General features: G+C 52.6%; 1 protein-coding gene and 1 pseudogene across 1 annotated transcript; both read left to right on the top strand.

Annotated features, from left to right (window-relative positions):
• Nucleotides 1–4,696: 4,696 nt before the first annotated feature.
• Nucleotides 4,697–5,233, top strand: LOC128933531 (olfactory receptor 14J1-like; the record flags this gene model as incomplete). The annotated part of the gene is made up of 1 exon (XM_054270532.1): nucleotides 4,697–5,233. A coding segment is annotated over one exon (537 nt), but the record flags the coding sequence as incomplete, so codon positions are not given.
• Nucleotides 5,234–14,921: 9,688 nt separating this feature from the next.
• LOC128933548 (olfactory receptor 14C36-like) lies at nucleotides 14,922–15,845 on the top strand (annotated as a pseudogene).
• The last annotated feature ends 8,180 nt before the right edge of the window (nucleotides 15,846–24,025 follow it).

Consider the following 24,025-nt stretch of genomic DNA (forward strand, 5'->3'; position numbering starts at 1 on the left):
CACCTCAGGGTGAGTAAAACAGTGCTGAAAACAGCGCTGGAACCCGATCCTTTCTTCCTCTGAGGGCCGGCTCAGGGCAGCACAGGCGGGCCCTGAGCAGTCAGGGCTGTGTGTGGGTGATTGCTGCTGTAGCCCAGAACTGAGCAGGAAAAAGCCCTTGGGAGCTGAAGCAGGAGCAGGCGGCCCCTGCGCTGCGGCTGCTGCTGTTGCCAGAGCCGGGCGGGACTCGGGGACAGGGAACGGACACAAGGGGACAGCAAAGGCCTGGCGGCTGCAGGGATGGTGGCGCTCGGGGCAGCGCCAGCACAGAGCTTCAGCTTCCAGTTAACCCCGAGGGAAATGCTGGGGAAAGGCTCCATTTCAGCCTTTCTTTACTCGTGGCTGTGAAGGGAGCAAAATAAAAGGAGAACAAGCAGGGCCTGACCCCTTCTCCTTTGGGAGGAGCTCCAGGCCTGGGGCTGGGAGGGGCTGGGAGGGGCCATGAGAGGCTCTGGGAGGGGCCATGAGGGGCTGGGAGGGGCTATGGGAGGCTGTCAGGGGCTATGATGGGCCATGATGGAACTGAGAGGGGCCATGAGGCGCCAGGAGGAGTTTTGAGGGGCCATGAGGGGCTGGGAGGGGCCATGAAGGGCTGCTGGGGACCTTGAGGGGGAGAAGGTCTCTTAGAGGCTGTGGGAGGCCAGACAACTCGTGGAACAAAGGGTCACTTATGACACCGAGAACCAGGGAGACTGTTGTTTCCAGTATGGAAACTTATGGAGTCAAAAGTCCATAGTGACATACTGGGGCCTCATGGAACCATGGAGACCATTAGGACACTTCAGGACCCACTGGAACCAAGGGGCCATTGTGACACTGCAGGGCCTTGTATAACCAAGGGCTCCTTGTAGCACGGCAGGGCCTCATGGACTCAAGGGGATTGTAGTGGGGCTCCATGAGACCATGGGTAATGCGACCTCCAGCTGGGTTTCAGGGTATCCCCTGATATCTGAACCTGTGGAAGCAAGGAGACGACTGTGAAACTACAGGACTTGGTGGAACCAAGAACTCATGTAACAGTGAGGAGCCCAATGGAATCAAGGGGCCATTCCATACTTCAATGCTTCATTGAGCCAAGGCCCTTGTGACACTGCAGGGCCTTCATGGAATCCTGGAGACCATTTTGGCACTTTGAGGTCTTGTTGAATCAAGGGTATCTGCAGGCCCTTGTGGAACCAAGGAACTCTTTGTGACACTGCAGGGCCTCATGGAAGCAGTGAGACTATTCTGGCACTCTGAGTCCCCATAGCAGCAAGGGGCCATTGTGACACTATCGGTCCCCATGGAAGCCAGTGCCCAGTGTGACACAGCCAGGCCTTGCGGCACTAAGGGGCCATTGTGGCACTCTGCACAGTACCATGGAACCAAAGAAACCATTTTTACACTGCAAGGCCTCATGGAAGCAAGGGTCCATTGCGCCACTGCAGAGCCAAGGAGACCATTGTGGTGCCACTGGGCCTCATGAAAACAAAGATCTGTTGTGATTCTATGAGGGCTTATGGAACCAAGGGACAAATTGTGATGCTGCAGGGCCCCAAGGAGGTCTGGTTGGCTTGGCCTGACTGGTCCAGCTGACCTTGGCATGTTGAGGGCCGCTTCTCATCTGCCCCTAAAACTCTGGAGTTCTGTGCTTTCCTTCCTGTGGGAAAGAACTCTCCTCTTCCTCCAGGGGTTCATGGCCAAAATTAGGATTCTACCTCCATATTTAATTAAATCCAAAGATTTATTCTATATAAAACCTGCCAGAACAGACAGCTCTTGATGGCCTTGGCATCTTGGAGGCCACCTCTCATCTGCCTTCGAAACACTGGAGGGATGTGATTTTCTTTCCATTGAAAAAAACATCTTTCAATGCAGGTATCTCTGGCCAAAATTGGGAATCTGCCTCCAAAATTCCTAATATCCAAGGATAGCTCCCAGACAAAAGCTGCCAGGACTGCCTAGGTTCCCTTGGCTTCCTGAGGGCCAGCTCTCAGCTGCCTGTGAAATACTAGGGCTCTGTACTTTCCTTCCTATGGAAAAGAACTGTCCTTCTTGTCCAGGGGCCCATGGACAAAACTGGGATTTGGCCTCCCAAACTCCATCTACCCAAGGATTGCCCCAGACAAAAGCTGCCAATACAAACAGGTCTGACTGGCCTCGGCCTCCTTGGGGCTGCCTCTAATCAGCCTTTGAAACACTGGGGCTCTGCCCTTTCCTTCCTGTGGAAAAGAACTGTCATTCTGGTCCAGGCAGTCGTGGCTGGAATGGGATTCCACCTCCAAAACTCCACAAATATTCAAGGGTTGCTTTCAGACAAAAGCTGCAAGGACAGACAGATCCAGCTGGAAAGCCCAGATTAGGAACAAAGAGAAAGGAATTTCCCTCCCAAGGCAGGGCTGTGGTGCAGCACATCCCCCAGAAGGAGTCTGGGTCAGCCCAAGGTTTTGTGTGGGCAGGCAGAGGCAGGCAGGAGGCAGAGCTGTCAGCAAAGGAAGGGCCCAGCCAGGTGGGGCAGCCGGGGGATGCCGACAGCCTGCAGGGACAGAGGCGCAGGGCAGGGACACCGTGGGACAGCCTGGGCTGCACAGGGCACAGGGATGGGCAGCAGCTGCAAGACAGCCCTGCCAGAGCCAACTTGGGCAGCACTTTGGCCATGGCTGCTGGGCCTGGGCCTGAGGCAGGAGCAGGAGACAAGTGACCCTTGCAGGCCTGGGGCCTCATTTCCTCCTTGTCCCTGCTCAGCAGCCTGGCAGGGGCTGCCCCATGCTCTTGCCCTTGCCATTGCTCATCCCCACATGCCAGTGCCCATCATGGGAAGAGTCCTGAGCAAGGAGGGGGAGACAGGATCTGCGTGGCCAGGGGCTGGGGCTCAGGCCTTGGCCCTTTGCATTCCTGAAACACATCCAGCTTTGCTCAGCACCAGAGACACTTTTGCTTTGTTTGTCCCCAGCTATCATAATTGCCTCTGGTATTCTGCTCTAACTGGAACCTAGGGACACTTTCCCAGTTGTGTCCATCTGTGGGACTCATTAAAACTTCAAGAAACTTCAGAGTTTCATTTTAAATTTGAGTTCTTGAGAAGTTTTTGAGCACTCTCTCAGGGACTGAATCTGATGTAAACAATACCAAATTCCTAAGAGGCTCATTAAAATCCTTGTGCTGTGTCTGTGCTGCTGAGCTGGGCTGGGCTCCTGGCATAGAGACAGTTTCTGGCAACCAAGGAAGCCTCAAAAAGACATTTCTCCTGAGGAGCAGTTCCTCTGCCAGCCCAGCAGGGCTGGGGTACTGCCTGCAGCCAGCCCAGGCACAGCACAGAGGCACAGAAAGCTTCAATAAGTCAGGGCTGGGAAAATGCTGAGAAGTGACTGGGGCAGAATCACTGCCAGTCCTTGGCACAGGAACCTCTGGCTGCAGGACAAGGCAGCTGCAGCTCCTCAAATCATCTCCTAAAGCTGGAACATCCAATGCCTACAGACCCTGTGAGTACATTCTCTGATTATCTCTTGTGCAGAGCAGCCAGGGGTGCCCAGGGCTGTCCTGCAGAGCAGGGTTCTGCAGCCCAGGGTGCTGTGCTGGGGCAGGGACTCTGCTGCCTGCCAGGGAGAGCTCTCAGCCAGCCCTGGCAGCTGCTCCCAGCACTGGGGGAGAAGATCTGGGTGGGAGGAGACAGCTGGTAGGGCATGGAAGTGTTCTTGGTGTGTGGTGAGGATGCTGCATTGTTCAGGACTGCTGCCAGCAAGACATTTAACTCCAGAGTATTTCTTAGCAGATTACAGAATGAGCAAAGCACAGCAGGGGCTATATAAAAGGGAAGAATCTTACTTTATTAGTCTACTGCTCTGGGTTGTCTGGATGGGAAATGGCCCATAGATATTCATCTCTCTATTTAGGTTGAAAAAATAAAAAAAAAATTGCTCAGATCTGAATACACCAGGCAGTGACAGCAATACAGGCAGCATCAGCATCATTTTTCCAGCTTCTTCAGGGTTGTTCTGATGTTGCATCTGATCAGAGCCTGCAAAAGCAGAGCTACCCCTGGGCAGTGCCTGTGCTGGGAGGGGTCTGCAGGGCAGAGCTGAGCCCCCTGGGCTGGGCTGGACTCGGGCAGCACTGGCAGGGCCCAGCCCTGGGCAACGAGAGCAGCTGCTGGCAGGGCCAGCTCCAGGCAGCAGAGCCCTGGGCAGGCAGTGGGGGGAAAGTGCCCCCAAGCTGTGCAGTGATATTTGAAATTCTCCACAAACATAACTTTTGCATTATTACTTTTTTACAGAGTCATATTTCCTGAGGCAGCAAATGTCCAACAGCAGCTCCATCAGGCACTTCCTCCTGCTGGCATTGGCAGACACGCGGCAGCTGCAGCTCCTGCACTTCTGCCTCTTGCTGGGCATCTCCCTGGCTGCCCTCCTGGGCAACGGCCTCATCATCAGTGCTGTAGCCTGTGACCACCACCTGCACACGCCCATGTTCTTCTTCCTGCTCAACCTGGCCCTCACTGACCTAGGCTCCATCTGCACCACTGTCCCCAAAGCCATGCACAATTCCCTCTGGGACACCAGAGACATCTCCTACTCAGGATGTGCTGCACAGGTGTTTCTGTTTCTCTTCTTCATTGGAACAGAGCTTTCTCTCCTGACCGGTGATGTTTTACGACTGCTACGTGTCCATCTGCAAACCCATGCACTACGGGACCCTCCTGGGCAGCAGAGCTTGTGCCCACATGGCAGCAGCTGCCTGGGCCACTGCCTTTCTCAATGCTCTGCTGCTCACAGCCAATACATTTTCCCTGCCCCTGTGCCAAGGCAATGCCCTAGGCCAGTTCTTCTGTGAAATCCCACACATACTCAAACTCTCCTGCTCACACTCCAAACTCAGGGAACTTGGGTTTCTTGTGGTTGGTGCCTGTATAACTATTGGGTTTTTTGTGTTCATTGTTTTCTCCTATGTGCAGATCTTCAGGGCTGTGCTGAGGATCCCCTCTGAGCAGGAACGGCACAAAGCCTATTCCACCTGTCTCCCTCACATGGCTGTGGTCTCCCTCTTTGTTAGCACTGCAGCGTTTGCCTACCTGAAGCCCCCCTCCACCTCCTCCCCATCCCTTGATCTGGCAGTTTCAGTTCTGTACTCGGTAGTGCCTCCAGTCCTGAACCCCCTCACCTACAGCCTGAGGAACCAGAAGCTCAATGATGCCCTGAGGAAAATGATGACTGGATGATTTCTGAAGCAACTAATTGCTGGTTTCCTTCTGTATAGTTTTTGGAATGGAACTCGTGACAGGTCCAACAGGCCAGCCCAGGTCTTTGCTAATGTTCAATGGGGGTTTCTCTCATAAAAATATCCTCAATAAAATTTTTTAATCACCCCATCAAATTCAATGTCCACCTTTTGAATTTGGCCCAGAAGCTGTGTAAACCAGGGTTTGTGCTATTGCTACATTTGAAGAAAATAAACTACCTTGCAGTGCCTGTTTTATCTGGGATTCCAGCTCTGTGAGACCATCATGAAGTCAGAGAGGAGAAGGGGAAAGAGTGCCAGCAGAGCAGCATGGCCAGGGAGCAGCAGCACTTGGTCCTTTTCGGAGCTGCTCTGCCCAACTCCACACTGTCCTTGCCAGCCCTGCTGTGGCTGTAAGGCCGGAGTGCTCTGGCAGCTTGGTCACTGTCCTGCTGCGTGTCCCTACTGTGGCCACAGGCAGGGCCAGGCCATGGGTACTGCTGGGACACAGCTGGGCTCCAGCACAGCATCTCCAGCAGCAAAGGGCATCTTCTGAGGGCAGGGCAGGGAGGCTTTGCTCCCCTCCAGAGCTGCTGTCAGCAATGTGCTCCAGGAATGCCCTGGCACAGCAAAGCCCAGTGCCTGGGGCAGGGGAGGATTGTGCATGGGGGGCTCACAGCAGTTTCCTGGCACAGCCAGAGCTCCTGGCATGGACCTGAGGCAGCAGCAGAGCAGGGCCTGGGCTGTGTCTTTGTTCTGGGGCAGCCTGGGAAGGTGCCCCAGGGCAATTGTCCCACACCAGCCCCTGCAACCACCATTGCCAGCACTGGCCTCTCCCCACCTGCAGGAGGTTGTTTGTCCCTGCACGGAGGGACACCAAATGACCAGGCCAGCAGGCCATGTTTGCTCTGTACTGAAGAGATCTCAGCAGTGCATCGTGTGTGTGTGGGGAGATGAAACCCAGTAAGCACAAACACCATCAGCAGCACCCAGGGGTGGCACAATTCCAGTGGCACAAACAGGGCCTTGAGGCCACTTCACTCTGAGAGTAATGCCCTCTGGGAAAACACCTGAATTCTTTGCTAGGTTGTGGTTAGGACTGCATGGAGAGAAATATCCCAGGCAGGGAGGCTCCAGGAAAAAATTCTCAGGGCAGCCATGGAGTGCACAGGGAGACATTGAATAGAGTGAGGGTCTGTGGGGAGAAATCAGAGCTGCCTCCCTTCTGAACCAGCTCGAGTACCTGGACAGGGCTGTGCTGTGTTCTGGGCACTGACCTGGAACTGAGGGATGTGGAAAAAGCCTTTGGTGTCAGGGCTGTTGAGAAGGCTGGGCAGTGTCACTGTGGGGCCTCTCTCAAACCCCTTGGAAAGGCCAGAGCCATCCCAGAGGGTCCTGGGCACTTGGGAAGGGCAGACATGGAACTAGTCTGCACAGAGGGCAGGGAGGGGGACTGGGAGAGTCACAGCCTGGTCAGGCTCAGCAGGGAAGGGGATGTGGCAAATCCTTCTGCAGCCATTCCGGGCACTGGCAGGACAGGGCAGGGACTGCAGAACCCACGTGGGAGGGAATAGGAGGGGATGTTGTGTGCCCAGACTTCAGCCAGGCCTGGGACAGGGTCTGCTGTGGCCTCCTCAGAGCCAGACTGGATAGAGCTGGGCTGAAGGAGTGGAACATGGGCTGGGTGGGAGTTTGGCTGAAAAATGAGGGTCAAATGTCATCCATGGTACAGAGTCCTCTTGTCAGCCACGCCCTGGTGACATCCCTCAGTGACCAGCCCTTGGCCACCACTGTGGAATATTTCTATTGTCTCTAAAGCATCATTAAATGTACTTTTAATTCCTTTGTGGATGCTGCGAAATTGCAGGGAGTCTGTGACTGAACACATCTAGTTAATGGTGACTGCAAAAGGTAATTGGGCAAGATACCTAAGTGGGAAAAAAATTATCTTGCCATGGGGTGCCAAGGAAGCCTCAAGAAAAGGGAGAAAAAAATCTTTAGCATCAGAAGAAAGGCTGTTCAATAGGGAAAAACCAATACCAAATAAAAAACCCTCCAAACTCAACCAAAAAAAAGGCACGGCAAGACCCACTAACAGAAGAATAGCAAATCCTCAGGAAGACTCCTTTGAGCAGAATATGTTTGACCACCTTGTGGTAGGAGAGGATTCTGTATGTGTAGGTGCTATTTTGAAAGAAAAATGTCTTAAAAAGAAAATAATCCCCTACCCCCCATGACCCTCTGGTTCTTTCAGTTGATTGCTGATCATGGTGTGACATGAAATGGAACATCCCTTGGGTCAGTCCAGCCCATCTGTCCCATCCCTGTTCCCCAGGAACACTTGCCCACCCCAGGCCCATAGGTTGGGGGGGTTGCAGACGCCTCATGCAGGGTGAGCACTGAGACAAGGACAGGAGAACAGAACAACATTTACTCTTGTCAAGGACAGTAGAACAGAACAGCCCAGCCTTGGAGAAACTGATTGAGGATGTACCTCTGGCAAGCAGAAGTTCCAAGAAATGCAAGCAGGATGCCAGATCAGCTCTGCAAGGCTGACAAAGCAGAAGTTATGCCAAACAATAATATTGCCCTTACTCAAAAGGGGGGGGGGGCTCAAAGAACAGCCACCTGAAAAGGACACTGGATGTTGAAAAATAAAACCCAAAGAACCATGAAAGGATTTGTGATAAGGGGTGCAACTATGTCAAATAAACTCAAAGGAAGTGGGCATGGCTCGTGAACACATAATCAGTGTATATGATAAAAACTCTGTTCATTTAATGCTCAGTTCACTCCAATGGAGGAAGGATGGCCCAAGGGACCACCATGCTGCAATAAAGGATACCTCATTTCAAATACTCCAAACTCTGTTCAGAAGTTTCTATCCAGTGGATTTCAGTATCAGTGGTGTCCTTGACTCCGTTATGCCCCACAGTTTCACAATGGCCCCTTGGTTCCATGAGGCCGTGCTGTAGAACAACAGACCCTTGGTTCCATTGGGTTCCGTAATGTCAAAATGGCCTCCTTGGTCCTGCACTGCCACAATGCTCTCCAAGGCTCCAACAGGCCTTGGTGTGTCACAACAGCCCCTTGGCTCCATCAACTGCCACAGTGTCTCCCTGGTCTCTTGGATCTGCAGTGTCACAATGGACAATTGATCACAAGCAGCCCCACTCTGTCACCATGAATATTTGGCTCTGTGGGCCCCCCACAGTGTCACAACGGCCCCTTAGTTCCACAAGGTTCCACATCATCACCATGATCTCCTTGGATCCACAGTATCTCCGTGGACCATTGGTTCCATGTGGCCCTGCTGTGTCACAGTGGTTCCATGGTTCCATGAAGCCCCACTGCATAACAATGGAATCTTGGTCCTGTGAGGTTCTGTACTGTCACAATGGTCTCCTTGGTTCTGGACTGTAACAATGGACCCTTGGTTCCACAAGGTTCCATGATGTCACAATGGTCTCCTTGGTTCTGTAGTGTCAAAATGGCTGCTTGGTTCCAGAAGCTTCCATGGTGTCCCCATGGTTTCCTTCATTCCATGAAGCTCTGCAGTGTCATAATGTCTCATATTTTCCAGGAGCTTCTGTCCAATTAACCATGTCCTTTGTTCCAATGAGGCCACACAGTGTCACAATAGGCCCCTTTGTTCCATGAGGTTCCATAGTGTAACATGGTTGCCTTGATTCCAAGATGTTTCCCAGTGTCACAATGGCCCCTTGGCTCCATGAGGTTCCACAGCATCACCATGGTCTCCTTGGATCTGCAGTATCTCCATGGACCATTGGTTCCATGTGGCCCTGCTGTGTCACAGTGGTTCCTTGGTTCCATGAAGCCCCACTGCATAACAATGGAATCTTGGTCCTGTGAGGTTCTGTGCTGTCACCATGGTCTCCTTGGTTCTGGACTGTAAATGGACCCTTGGTTCAACGAGGTTCCATGATGTCACAATGGTCTCCTTGGTTCCACAAGGCCTTGTTTTGTCACAATGGACCCATGGTTCCATAAGCTTCCATGGTGTCACCATGGTCTCCTCAGATCCACATTGTCACAATGAACAACTGGCTCCATGGGCCCTGCTGTGTCAAAATAAACCTTCAGTGCCATGAAGTTCTGTGGTGTCACAATGGTCTGCCTGGTTCAACGGAGCCCTGGAGTGTCACAATGGCTGCTTGGTTCCATGAGCTTCCACAGCATCAACAATGGTCTCCTTGTTTCTGCAGTGTCATAATGGATGCTGGTTCCATGAGGTCCCTAAATGTCACTGGTCTCCTGGGTTCCCTGTGGCCCTGCTGTGTCACCACGGCCCCTTGGTGCCCTGAGTTTCTGTACTGTCAGCAATGGTTCCTTTGTTCCAATGAGACCCTGTGGTGTAACAATGGACCCTTGGTCCCATGAATTTCTTCAGTGTCACAATGGTCCCTTGGATCCATGAGGTCCCACAGTGTCTCCATGGTGTCCTTGGATTCACACTGTCATAAGGGACCATTGATTCAGCCAAAATAACTGCTAATAAAGCCCAGGGTAGGGAAGCAAAAAGGGCCTTTGCATGGTATCCACAGATGTTTAATTCAGCTGTGAGGTGAGATGTTCAGGGTCACCAGGCAGGACTCCTGGGGGGAGTCCAGGTTTCTGTATCTCCAGAGGAAAGGGCTGATCAGTGGCATGGGGGCAGTACAAAGATGGGGCCAATGGGGGAATGGGGAGGGAGTGGCTGAGGGACACAGAGCAAGGGGAAGGAGCCAACGGGGGTGAATAGCTTTTGAGGGAAGCTACTTGTGTCTCCCTAACCCAGGGAATGCCTCTAAGGGTCTCCACAGCTGCAGAGTGAAAAAATGGCCCCTTGGTTCTTTTGGGCTCCTCAGGATCCCAGTGGTCCTTGGCTGCATGAGGCCCAGCTGTGTCACACTGGCCCCTTGCTTCCACTGGGCCCCACAGCGTCACAACTGTCTCCTCTTATTTCCATGAGGCCCCTCAATTTCACAGCGGACCTTGGTTCCATGAGCCCCACATTGTTCCAAGAATCCTTAGATGCATGGGGCACTGTAGTGTCACAATGGCCCCTTGGTTCCATGAGGCCCCACTGTAGAACAACAGACCCTTGGTTCCATTGGGTTCCGTAATGTCAAAATGGCCTCCTTGGTCCTGCACTGCCACAATGCTCTCCAAGGCTCCACCAGACCTTGATGTGTCCTTGGCTCCATCAACTGCCACAGTGCCACCCTGGTCTCTTGGATCTGCAGTGTCACAATGGACAATTGATCACAAGCAGCCCCACTGTGCCACCATGAATATTTGGCTCTGTGGGCTCCCACAGTGTCACAACAGCCCCTTGGTTACACAAGGTTCCACATCATCACCGTGGTCTCCTTGGATCTGCAGTATCTCCATGGACCATTGGTTCCATGTGGCCCTGCTGTGTCACAGTGGTTCCATGGTTCCATGAAGCCCCACTGCATAACAATGGAATCTTGGTCCTGTGAGGTTCTGTACTGTCACAATGGTCTCCTTGGTTCTGGACTGTAACAATAGACCCTTGGTTCCATGAGTTTCCATGATGTCACAATGGTGTCCATGGTTCCACAAGGCCTTGCTGTGTCACTAGGGACCCATGGCTCCATTATCCAGTGTCAGAATGGCCCCTTTGTCCCATGGAGCCCCACAGTGTCACTATTGTCTCCCCTTGGTTCAATGAGGCCTTGCTGTGTCTCACAATGCTCCTTTGTTCCATGAGGCCTCATGTGTCATAATGGTCTCCCATGGTTCCATGAGGCCCAGCTGCATCACAATGGCCCCTTTGTCCCATGGAGCCCCACAGTATCACAATTGTCCTCCCTTAATTCCATGAGGCCCGGCAAAGTCACAATGGATCTTTGGTTCCATCAGTCCCACATTGTTCCAAGAATCCTTAGTTCCATGGGGCTCTCTAGTGCCACAATAGTCCCTTGGTTCCATAGCACCACACAGTGCCACAATGGCCCTTTGGCCCAACAGGGCCTCATAGTGTCGCAATGGACTCCTCGGTTCCATTGTGCCACAATGGCCCTTTGGTTTCACAAGGCCTCAAGGTGTAGAAGTGGCCTCCATGGTTTTCTGCAGCCATGCTGTGGTTCCATGATGCCCCAGAGTGTCACAATGTTCTCCTTGGTTCTGCAGTTGAAGAATCCCCCCTTGGTGCCTTGGAGCACCACAGTGTCACTATTGTGCCCTTGGTTCCATGAGGCTTTGCTATGTCACAATGCTCTTTTAATTCCATGATGAGGCTCCTTTGATTCCAATTTTAGGCATCAAAGTGTCATAATGGTCTCCATTTTTCCAGGAGGTCTTGCTGTATCACAATGGACTTTTGGTTCCAGGAGCTTTCCCAGGGTCAACAATGGTCTGAGCACTGCAGTGTCACTATGGATCCTTTGTTCCATAAGGTTCCAGAGCATAACATGATCCCCTTGATTCCAGAAGGTCCTGCACTGTCCCAATGGACCATGCCTTGGTCCATTGTCACAGCCACACTGTCACAATGACCCCATGGCTCCATGAGTTTCCACACTGTCAGCAATGCTCTCCTTGGTTCCACAAGGCCTTGCTCTGATACAATGGACTTTTGGTTCCATGGGGTTCCACTGCATCACACAGGACACTTTGTTCCGTGGGGTTCCACAGTGTCACACCTGATTCCTTGGTTCTGTCAGCCTCTGCTGTCACCAGATGTCCAAAATATCAGAATAAGTCTCCTTAACACTAATTTCCTATTTCAGAGGGTATAATTTCTTCAGGCCTGAGGTCCAACATGGGATAACTGCTAACCTTACATGGACATAGAATTGTACCAGTGTGTTACTTACATACAGTCACTAAATGTGAATTACAATTTACCCACTTCCATAAAACCCACCCAAAATTCCCAGATTCACTCCTTGTTTTCTCTATCCCTGCAACCTTGAGCCAGATGTCTTCTTCTTCTCTTCTAACCATCCTTGCGGGGAAAGCAGCCCCTGCATGCCTTGTTCCTGTGCTGAAAGTTCACAGGCAGGGTAAAAATGGAATGAACCCTTTTGGTATCAGCCCAGGCTTTGTGTGGGCAGGCAGAGGCAGGCAGGACGCAGAGCTGTCAGCAAAGGAAGGGCCCAGCCAAGTGGGGCAGCCGGGGGATGCCGACAGCCTGCAGGGACAGAGGCGCAGGGCAGGGACACCGTGGGACAGCCTGGGCTGCACAGGGCACAGGGATGGGCAGCAGCTGCACGACAGCCCTGCCAGAGCCAACTTGGGCAGCACTTTGGCCATGGCTGCTGGGCCTGGGCCTGAGGCAGGAGCAGGAGACAAGTGACCCTTGCAGGCCTGGGGCCTCATTTCCTCCTTGTCCCTGCTCAGCAGCCTGGCAGGGGCTGCCCCATGCTCTTGCCCTTGCCATTGCTCATCCCCACATGCCAGTGCCCATCATGGGAAGAGCCCTGAGCAAGGAGAGGGGGACAGGATCTGCGTGGCCAGGGGCTGGGGCTCAGGCCTTGGCCCTTTGCATTTCTGAAACACATCCAGCTTTGCTCAGCACCAGAGACACTTTTACCTTGTTTGTCCCCAGCTATCATAATTGCCTCTGGTATTCTGCTCTAACTGGAACCTAGGGACACTTTCCCAGTTGTGTCCATCTGTGGGACTCATTAAAACTTCAAGAAACTTCAGAGTTTCATTTTAAATTTGAGTTCTTGAGAAGTTTTTGAGCACTCTCTCAGGGACTGAGTCTGATGTAAACAATACCAAAGTCCCAAGAGGCTCATTAATGTCCTTGTGCTGTGTCTGTGCTGCTGAGCTTTAAAGGAACAGCTCTTCCCAGGACCAGCTTCTCTCCCAGCCCAGCAGGGCTGAGGGCTCTGCCTGCAGGCACTGAGGGGACAGGAGCCAGGCAGAGACAGGCTGAAGGCAATCAGGATTGGGAAGACATTGTGCTGAGACTTCACTTGGGGAAACATCTTCACAGCCCTGTGCATGGTGAGTGTGTGGGTGCAGGGCAATGTCCCCTGTGCTCCTGGAGGGATCTCCTGAAGCCAGCACACTCCACAGCCTGGGGGATGTGTCAGGACGACTCTCCCAGTTTCTCTGTGGCAGAGGAGGAGAAGCAGGAGGACGTGCTGCAGACCGGGGCTGTCCTGGGCACCGTCAGAGGGACAGGGCAGGACGGCTCCTGCTGCCAGGGACGGCTGCATGGGCTGAAGCTGGGGCTGCAGCCAGGGCTGCCCAGGACTGTCCTGCAGAGCAGCTCCTGCAGCCCTCAGGGCTCTTGGCCAGCCCAGGGCATGTGCCACCTGCCAGGGTCAGCTCTCAGCCTGCCTGGCAGCTCCCCATGGATGCTGAAGGGGAGAAGTTGGAGGTGGAAGGAGTCACCCCCATCAGGGCAGATTCCTCCTGCTGTGGACATGATGCTGCATGGCCAGGGCTGCTCTCAGCTTTCTTCTCAAGGGAAGGGAAAGGGGCTGTCAGCTTTGGCTGTGTCACTGAGACTCCTGCACTCTCACCCTGGGCATCTGCAGATGGGCCTCAGATTTCCCTCAGAAAGTGCCTCTTCAGCCTCCTCTCCCTACAGACAGCAGCAGCAGCACTTGGCTTGCAGCATCTCTGTTTGTCTGGCCTGCCCTTAAGGCCCTGGTGCCAGGGAGATGCCCCTGGGCAGTGCCCTGTGCGGGGAAGGGTCTGCAGGGCAGAGTTGAGCCCCCAGGGCTGGGCTGGGCTCTGGCAGCCCTGGCAGGGACAAGGCTTGGATAGAGAGAAACAGCTCCCATTCGTCACAACTCCAGGCAGCATAGAGCCAGACCAACCCTTGGGATCCCATCCTGTTCATCTGCACTGGGAAAGAGAGAAGGGCTTAGATAAATTGACTTTGAAACTGGAGTCTTTAAAATCTCCACTTTATTTTTCAAGCACGTTTTATGTTCGATCACCCTGAACTAGAGGGAGGTGTAATGGGCAAAGGGCATCTGTGTGGTTCCAGCAGGTCTAACTGTTGAAGTGAAGGAAGACAACCATCTGATTGATGAACATCGAACTCCGATTTATTGATCAAACCAGCCACTTTTATAATAGTGTTAATGAACTTCATGCATATTGCAAAATCCAAGCTCACGATAGGTTAACAGAGAAAACTCTAACCCCTCCTTTTGTCTTACAATACCTATGATTTGTTTATTGAAAACAGGACAGCGTTCTCACTGTGATATGAAAAGTTCCCAAAACCTCCATATCTGTTCCAGAGTAGCTATCTTTTCCCAGAGAGCCCAAGGACAGAGTGTTTTGCCTGTTATGGGAAGACTGTCTGAGAATCTTATTGTTTATAAAGTGGTGCTTGAGAGAGTCTAATTGTTTATAGAATCAAGCCTGAGAATTGCTTTACAACTACCTTTAACTTTTCCCTCAACTGTATGCCTTCATGGCTCTCCACATCTAACTGCACTGGGCACAGGAAGCCCTGTTTTCCTTATGGGCTTCCCCAGGGCTCAGGCTGAGAGCAATCCTGAAGATGAGGCAGGAACTCAGCAGCACAAACCCAAGCTCAGAAATGAAAATGTTGAGTGAAGTTCCCTGACAAGTAGAGAAGGTTTTGAGAGAATTCCCAAAATAACTCTATTAGATTGAGTCAAAGAGCTTTTCAATGTCTTCTTTCAACAGTCCACCATGGCCAGAGTGAAGGAACGTCCAACAGCACTTCCATCAGGCACTTCCTCCTGCTGGCATTGGCAGACACACGGCAGCTGCAGCTCCTGCACTTTTGCCTCTTGCTGGGCATCTCCCTGGCTGCCCTCCTGGGCAACGGCCTCATCATCAGCGCCGTAGCCTGCGGCCACCACCTGCACACGCCCATGTTCTTCTTCCTGTTAAACCTGGCCCTCAGCGACCTAGGCTCCATCTGCACCACTGTCCCCAAAGCCATGCACAATTCCCTTTGGGACACCAGCACCATCTCCTACTCAGGATGTTCTGCACAGCTCTTTCTGTTTGTCTTTTTCATCTCAGCAGAGTATTACCTTCTGACCGTGATGTGCTACGACCGCTAAGTGTCCATCTGCAAACCCCTGCACTACAGGACCCTCCTGGGCAGCAGAGCTTGTGCCCACATGGCAGCAGCTGCCTGGGCCACTGCCTTTCTCAATGCTCTGCTGCTCACAGCCAATACATTTTCCCTGCCCCTGTGCCATGGCAATGCCCTGGGCCAGTTCTTCTGTGAAATCCCACACATCCTCAAGCTCTCCTGCTCACAATCCTTCCTCAGGGAACATGGGTATCTTCTGGTCAATATCTGTTTATCATTTGGTTGTTTTGTGTTCATTGTTTTCTCCTATGTGCAGATCTTCAGGGCTGTGCTGAGGATCCCCTCTGAGCAGGGACAGCACAAAGCCTTTTCCACCTGCCTCCCTCACCTGGCCGTGGTCTCTCTATTCCTCAGCACTATCATGTTTGCCTACCTAAAGCCCCCTTCCATGTCCTCCCCGTCCCTGGATCTGGCCCTGTCAGTTCTGTACTCGGTGGTGCCTCCAGCCCTGAACCCCCCCATCTACAGCCTGAGGAACCAGGAGCTCAAGGCTGCAGTGTGGAGACTGATGACTGGATGCTTTCAGAAGCATTAAACTGCTGGCCAGTTTCAGCCAATCACTTGTAATAAAAGTAACCTTCAATACTTCTTGTTAGTTTCATTTTGGAGGTTCTTTGTCTTTGTTTTAAATTTTAAATATTTTCTACAAATTGATGTCATTGTTTGTGCCAACTTGGTGTTGCCAGTGCTGCTGCCATGGCCCTGCCCCGCTGCCCTGCTGGCCCTGGTGTTGCTGTAGGGCCTGAGTGCTCTCGGGGCCGGGCACAGCCCTGGGGGTGGCAGTGCCAGGGCTGCAGCAGGACAGGCCATGCAGCAGGACAGGCCATGGGCACTGCTTGGGCAGCGCTGACACCTCAGGCCAGGGCCTGGGGGCTCCAGGCTCCTTGCCCAGGCTCTCTCAAGAACACACCAAGGCCAATGCTCAGCACAGAAAACCCCTGTGAGCAGCCCCATGATGGCCGTGGGCAGGCTGGGGGAAACAGCATAGCTGGGGCTCTGCAAGGGCCCTGAGGCAGACGGGAAGGAGCAGCAGAGCAGGGGCTGATCCATCCCCAGTGCGCTGCACAGCCCAGGGCAGCGTCCCAGAGCGTCCTCATGTAGCTGCCAACAACATCCCCCCTCTGCAGCCCTGGCCTCTCCCCCAGCTCACACAGGTGCCCCATCCTTGCAGGCACAGACACGGCAGCACTGGCTCAGCAGCCCCTGTTTGCATTGCACACAGCAGGGGGAGCACCCCCATGCTGTTGCTGTGGGGACATGAACCTAAGGGAGCACAAATGCCATCAGCCCCTAGGGCCAACAAGGGCTGAGGGACACCAGGGAAACCACTCAGGTTTCTTGTGGCCTCTGCAGTCAGCCAGAAAGTTTGTTCCCATCAGCTGGGAGTTTCCTGTCCCACTGCAGACACTGTTGCTGAGAGCCAGGGCTGTCTGGCAGCCACCCCCAAACAGCCCCAAGCATTTCCTTTCCTTCACCTTTGCTTTCTCTCCTCTTTCCTGATCCAGATTTCTTCCCATTTCCCATCCCTGTCCCCTCCCATGCACACAGCCCATCCCTTTTTTCCCTTCCCTCTCTGGCCCCACTCCCCATTGCAGTTCCTGACTTGGCACCATGAGAACGTCCGTTGGGCAGCAGGATCATCCTACAAGTGCTGCAGGAATTGTCTGCAGGCTCCTGCAGTGCCTGGTGCTGCTCCCTTGCCAGAGGCACCCCAGGACAGGGGACCACATCTGGGCTGCTGTGTCTGGCTCTGGGGCTCCCTGTTTTGAGCAGTGAGGAGGGGCTGCAGAGGCTCTGCAGGACTGACAAAATGGGCTTTGGGGCTGGCAGGAGAAGCTGAGGGACCTGGGCTGCTGGAGCTTCTGAAGAGGAGGCCCAGGGCTCATCCTGCAACTGCTCCAAGGGTGGTTCCAGAGAATCCCAGAATCAGCAAGGTTGGAAAAGGCCTTGGAGATCATCAAGTCCAACGTGTGCCCTGACAACACCTTTTCGCCCCTGAGCCTCCTCTTCTCCAGGATAAGCAACCGCAGCTCCCTCAGCCACTCCTCACAGGGCTTGTGTTCCAGACCCCTCCCCAGCCTTGTTGTCCTTCTCTGGACATGCTCCAGCCCCTCCATGTCCTTCCTAAATTGGGGGCCCAGGACTGCAAACAGCATTTGAGGTGTGGCCTCACCAATGTCGAGTGCAGGGGAAGAATCACTGCCCTGCTCCTTCTGGCCACACCATTCCTGAGCCAGCCAGGAGCCATTGGCCTTCTTGGCCACCTGGGCACACTGCTGGCTCATGTCCAGCCTGCTGTCCATCAGTCCCTGCACATCCCTTTCTGCCTGGCCGCTGTCCAGCCACTCTGTCCCCAGCCTGTAGCGCTTCAGGGGTTGTTGTGGCCATAGTGCAGGATCCAGCACTTGGTCTTGTTCAACCTCGCCTTCTTGGATTTGGACCCTGGATCCAGCCTGTCCAGGTCCCTCTGCAGAACCCTCCTACCCACCAGCAGGTCTAGACTCACACCCAGCTTGGTGACATCTGCAGATTTCGTGATGCTGGACTTAGTCCCCTCATGCAGATCATCAGTGCAGATATTGAAATCCACGCTGGCTGGCTCTGATCCCTCGGCCATCCTGTGGGTGCCATGTGATGGCACTCAAGGTGATCTGTTCCATAACCTTGCTGGGCACCCAGGTCAGGCTGACAGGCTTGGAGCTCCCCAGCTCCTCCTTCCAGCCCTTCTTGGGGATGGGCTCACACTGGCACCTTCAGTCCTCTGGGACCTCCCTGCTGACTTAGCACTGATGGTAAATGATGGAGAGCAGCTTGTGGAGCTCATCCACCAGCTCCCACATCCCCCTGGGATGGATTCCATCTGATCCCATACACCTGTGAGCATCTGAGTGGCTCAGCAGGTCCCCAGCTGCTTCCTCCTGGATTACAAGGGGGCTGTTCTCCTCCCTGTCCCATCTACAGCTCAGCAGAACACTTGTCCTGAGGACAACTTGACTTATTCTTGAAAATTCGAGCAAAGAAGGTGTTAAGCAGCTCAGCTTTTCCTTATCCTACTTATTGTATTCCCCACAACCTCCAATAAAGACTAGATGTTCCACTTATCCCTCCTTTTGTTATTAGGTTTGTTTTAAAACATTTTTTAGTATTTTTCACAGAAGTGGCTGTGTAAAGTTTTAATTGACCTTTTATCATTCTACTTTTCTTTCTGCATGACCTAACTACATCCTTAAACACTTCCTGAGATGCCTGATCTTCTTTCCAAAGGTGATGCACCCTCTTTTTTCCCTCAGTTCCCACAAAAGCTCCATGCCCTGCCAGGACAATAATTGGCTGGCTCAACTTTAGCACAGAGGAACAGGCTGCTCCTTCTCCCTCAAGTTTTCTTTCTTGACGTGTGTCCATCATTCCTGGACACCTTTGTTTTTAAGGACTGTTTCCCTTAAAAAGTCAGTATCTTATCTGGTACTCTCCAAATCTGCACCCTGAATAAGCCAACGTCTGCCCTCTGTAATTCCAGTGATGAAGTTTTGTTGCAGCCCCTCTTTCTTTCATAGAATATTGGAAACTCTGTTATTTCATGGTGACTTTGCCTCAGGCAGCCTTCAACCACCATATCTCCCACCAGCCCTTCTCTGTTTGTGAACAGCAGCAGACAGAGGTTTCCTTGGGAGTGGGACTGTTACCAAAAATTTGGCAAAATAATAAAACTCCATAACCTCAATGTAGCATTAAGAAGCAGCATTCTTTATTTGGCCAGATGCACGGGGGAAGTAGCTCCTCCCAAAGCTGTGCATGCTGAGTACAGGAAAGTTTCTGTTTATATTCTGTATTTTGCATATATATTCATTGATGGTCCTGGACTAAACATACATATGATAATAATTTCCCCAAAATCATTAACATATTTCCCCTCCCTTTTACTCATGCCTTCTCCTGTCCTGGGGGTCTCTCTGGTGGTCCCTGGTACTCGTGGACCCCAATGTTCCAGTGGGCCTGGCTGAGCTGGCAGGACACTGAGGCTGGTGAATTTCAGTTCACCTTCTCACACAATGGGCATTGCGTGGTTTCCATAGGCCTGGGGTTTTGGAGAACCAGCATTGTGTGTGCTCACCTGTTGTAGACAATTTATCATCTGGTGACATGAGATCACAGAGTGGGCTATGACATCACAGAGTGGGTTATGTGAGGTCATCGAGCAGCTGCGACATCATAGACTGCCTCTGTGACATCACGGAGCCAGGTGTGACATCACAGGGCAGAGGTCTGACATCACAGAGCAGACTATGACATCAGAGAGTTGGCTGGGAACTAACAGACCAGATGTGTGACATTAGATAATGGGTTGTGACATCACAGAGAAGGCTGTGACATCACAGGAGGGCTGTGTGAGGTCACTGGATTGGTCACTCTGCCTTAGCTCCCCCTCACAGTTTCTCCCCTGAGAAGTCCAAAGCTGTTCATGCCAAGCGGTGTCTTCTGGTATTTCCCTAGTCCACCTGGAGCCACAGCTTCCCACAAGGATGTTCCATAAGATCAACAGAACCTGACACAGGGAAAAGAGGCTGGGCTGTGTGACCAGCACATCAAGGACATGGATTTTCCACGTCACTGGGGCCTGGTTTGGGTTCCCCAGGGCAGGAAAGATGTCTGGCAGCTGGAGCAGGGTCTAGGAAGGGCCTCCAAGGTGGAGCTGGAGCCCTTGGGCTGTGAGCAGAGGCTGAGGGAGCTGGGCTGGTCCAGCCAAGAGTAGGGAAGGCTGAGGGGCTCCTCATCCCAGCCTGGCAGTGCCAGCCAGGAGGGGATGGAGAACACAGAGCCAGGCTCTTCAGCAGGGGGCCTGGTGGGAGACAAAAGCCAATGGGTGAAAGGGGAAAGAGGGAAGATCAGCCAGGACAGGAGGAGATGAAATGAGTCAGGCTGGTTTCAGCATTTCCTGAACACTAAAATCAGTTTTACTCCCTTCTCCATCCACCACTGACAGCTTTGCAAATCAGGAATTGTTCTGACTGTTTTATCCCACTTCCAGACGAGCATCCTGATACAACAACTTAACTCTATTTACATCTATCACAGAACCATATTTTACTAAAATTAATTTTAGTATGGAAATCACTTGTGGATGGTGGACTGCTCAGATGCTGCTGGGACATTGCACATAGCTCAGGGAAGAGCATGATTGTTATTGAATTGTATCCTGTTCAACCAGAGTCTCTTCGCCATGAAGAGAAACTTTCTGTGCCTCTGAGTCTCACCAGTTCCTGACCCCAAAAGGACATAAACCTGGTGAGTTCTGGCTCCCACTCCAGTGGTGGCATCTGCACCTCCCTCCATCCCCAGAGCAGAGCTCCCTTGTCCCAGAAAGTCCCTGGCAATGCAGGGATTAAGGAAACAGGACAGGCCGTGGGGATCAGGGGCAGGGCACAGCCAGGGATTTGGGGTGGTTGTGAGCCCAGGGCATGACGTGGCCCTTGGACTTGGTGAACCTCATCCCATTGTCCTGGGCCCATGGCTCCAGCCTGTCCAGATCCCTCTGCAGAGCTTCCTGCCCTCCAGCACAGCCACACTCCCACCCAGCTTGGGCTCACGTAGGAACTGGCTGAGGGTGCCCTCGATGGCCTCATCCAGATCAGCAATAAAGAGATTTCACTGACCTGGCCCCAATCCTGAGCCCTGGGGACAGCCCTGGATGTGACTCCATTCCTCAGCTGCTCTGAGTGCCAGGGGTTTGATGGGGGAAATGGTGGGGAAGGGGTAGGGACAAGTGTGATTGATTGTCAGTCATGAAGGTTCTTGATTTTCATATCTGTTCAGACTGTATGAGGAGGTGCTGGGGATAAATATCAACTGGGGATTGCTGATATCGATCTATAAACAGGGAAACTATATAGGACAAAAGAATTCTCTCTTCATTGTTTTCAATATAGTAGATTCACTTTGAAGACACTTCTGAAATCTGTCTAATTAACCACAGAAGAACGGAAGATTTGAATTATTCCCATGGACTTCTCTTTTTTGGGTGTTTTGAATGAATGTTAATGAGCCTTTGTCACTGAATTCCTGAAGTGAGCAGCTCAACAAAGAAGAGGCCTCTGGAAAAGTAAAATTCATCACCAACCTCCAAGGTGCTGAGGGTCCTCATGAGAGCAGCAATGAACAGAAATGGGCACAGCTTTGTGGCTGCCCCAGCTTTGGGATGGCCCCTGGGCCTGAAGCAGCAGCAGCTCTTGAGGGCCCCAAGGCTGGGGCTCTTGTGCTGCCCTGGGCAGATGGGATGGCAGCAGGGGCTGCAGAGCTCTCAGCACCTCAGCCAGAGGGGAGCAGGGCACCCAGGGAGCCTCCTTTGGCCTTGGCCAAGCACTTTCCCCCATGGCTGGGGCTGAGTCCTGTGGCAGCTGCAGCTGCTGCTGTGCCCTTGCCAGGGGCTGAGGCTGTGGGGCCAGTGGCCAGAGCAGCTGGGCCTGAGCAGAGCTGTGGGGCCAGAGCTGGCTGGGCTGGGCTGGGGAGAGGGCCTTGGTGCTGCCCAGAGCTCAGGGCAGCTGGCAGAGCTTGCAGGGAGCTGAGCTGGGCTCAGAGAGCCTGGCCCAGAAACCATCAGTGTCCATCTCAGCCTGGCTGAGCGCGCAGGAACCAAGAAGAGCAGCCCAGGATCTGCAAGTTCTCTGGGTGGGAGCTGAGCTTGTGAGCCCTTGAGCCCTGCCAAGTGCTGGGGCTGCACCTCCAGCTCCAGAGGAGATGGGACAGATGGGAGCAGGGACAAATAATTCCTAAAAATTCCTTTTCGTGTTTGCTTGTACAGGTGACCTGGATCCATATGCAGAGGGTGTGTTGTGTGTCAGATAACCCTGGTAGAGGGATAAGAATAATTTTATGTAGCTGAAAATAATATTTCATGCACAATAAACAAAGAGATAAAAAAAGACACATATGATCAAATGTGCATCTGAGTTTTTCAGAGTTCAAGAGACTCATTGATGTTCCAGTGGTCAAACCTGTTTAAATACTTTCCTCAGGGCTTCCTTGAGATGAGAGATGACCACCAGCGGCCAAGGCTAGCCAGAGCTCTCTGTCCTGGCAGCTTTTGTTGGAAGAACCATTGCACACAGGGAATGTTTCAAGGGGAGAATCAGTTTTGGCCATGGGCACCTGGACAGAGGGATGGTTCTTTTCCATAGGAAGGAAAGCACGGGGCCCCAGTTCTCCAGGGGCTGATGAGAGGCAGCCCTCAACATTCCAAGATCAGCTGGACCTGTCACGTGGCCCCTGGGAGGCCGAACCAGCCACACCTGTTCCATGTCCTCTTGGTTCCAGCAGGCTCTGCAGTGTCACAATGTTCTCCTTGATTCTGCAGTGTCACAATGGCCCCGTGCTTCCATGAGGCCCTGCAGGGTCACAGTGGCCCTTTGGTTCCATGGGGCCCCACAGTCCCACAATGGTCTCCATGATTCCATAGGGCCTTGCAATTCCACAATGCTCTCCATGGATCCACGGTGCCCTGCAGGATCAAAACGGCCCTTTGGTTCCACAAGGCCCTGAAATGCAGCAATGGCCTCTTGGTTCCACAAAGCCCTGCTGCTTCACACTGGGCCCTTGGAACCATGCGGCCCAGCAATGCCACAGTGATGGCCTTGGTGCCACGAGGCCCCACAGTGTCACCATGATCCCCATAGGAAGGAAACCACACAGCCCCAGTGTTTAAGTGGCTGATGAACTGCAGTCACCAGAGGCAAGTCCAGGACAGTCTGTCTGTCCTGGCAGCTTTGTCTGGGAGCAACTCTTTGATATTGGAAATTTTGAATGTGGAATTCCAATTTCAGCCATGTGCGCTTGGAGAAACATAGTTCTTTTCCATAGGAAGGAAAGCACAGAGCCCCAGTGTCTGAAGGCTGGTGAGACACAGCTGACAGGAAGACAAGGGCAGTCAGACTTGTTGGCAATGGCAGCTTTTGTCTGGGAGCAATCCCTGGATATTGGGAATTTTGGAGGGGGTATCCCATTTTGGCCATGGATGCTTGAATGAGAAGGGCAGTTCTTTTCCATTTGAAGGAAAGCCCAGGGCCCCAGGGTTTCAGGGGTACATGAGAAGAGACCCTCGGAATGCCAAGGGCAGTTGGACCAGTCAGGCCAAGCCAACCAGACCTGTTCCCTGTTTCTTTGGATTCATGGGTCCCCGCAGTGTCACAGTGGTGGTGTCATATTGGATCCTTGGTTCCATCAGACCCACATGTGTCACACTGGCCTCTTGTTTCCATGGGGCTCCACAGTATCACAATGGTCCCTTGCTTCCATGAGGCCTGGCAGTGTCACAGGGGTCTCCTTGGTGCCACAGTGTCACAATGGCCCCTTGGTTCAATGGGTGTCGCAGACATTTTTTCACAGAAATCCTTTCTTTTGGACTTGTTCATTTTCTGGGAAGCAAGGGCCCCCAGAAAGAGAATGTAAACAATTGTTATCAGCTGCTGTGGAATGCAATAGGATGCACCTATTTTGATTGGTGATTGGTTCATGTTCCCATGTTTATAATTAAGGGCCAATCACAAGTGCAAGCTAGGGACAGAGTCCCTGGACACAACTTTGTTATGGATTTTCTTTCTTTTCTATTCTTAGCCTAGCTAGCAGCATCTGCAACCTCTCTCTTTATTCTATTTAGTATAGTAATAATGTATTATATATCATATATCAATAAATCCAGCCTTCTGATCAAGAAACAAGATTCAC

Source organism: Melozone crissalis, unplaced genomic scaffold (genome assembly GCF_028551555.1).
Source record: "Melozone crissalis strain CALT ecotype California unplaced genomic scaffold, PUWL_Pcris_2 ptg000010l_1, whole genome shotgun sequence".
Lineage (NCBI taxonomy): Eukaryota > Metazoa > Chordata > Aves > Passeriformes > Passerellidae > Melozone > Melozone crissalis.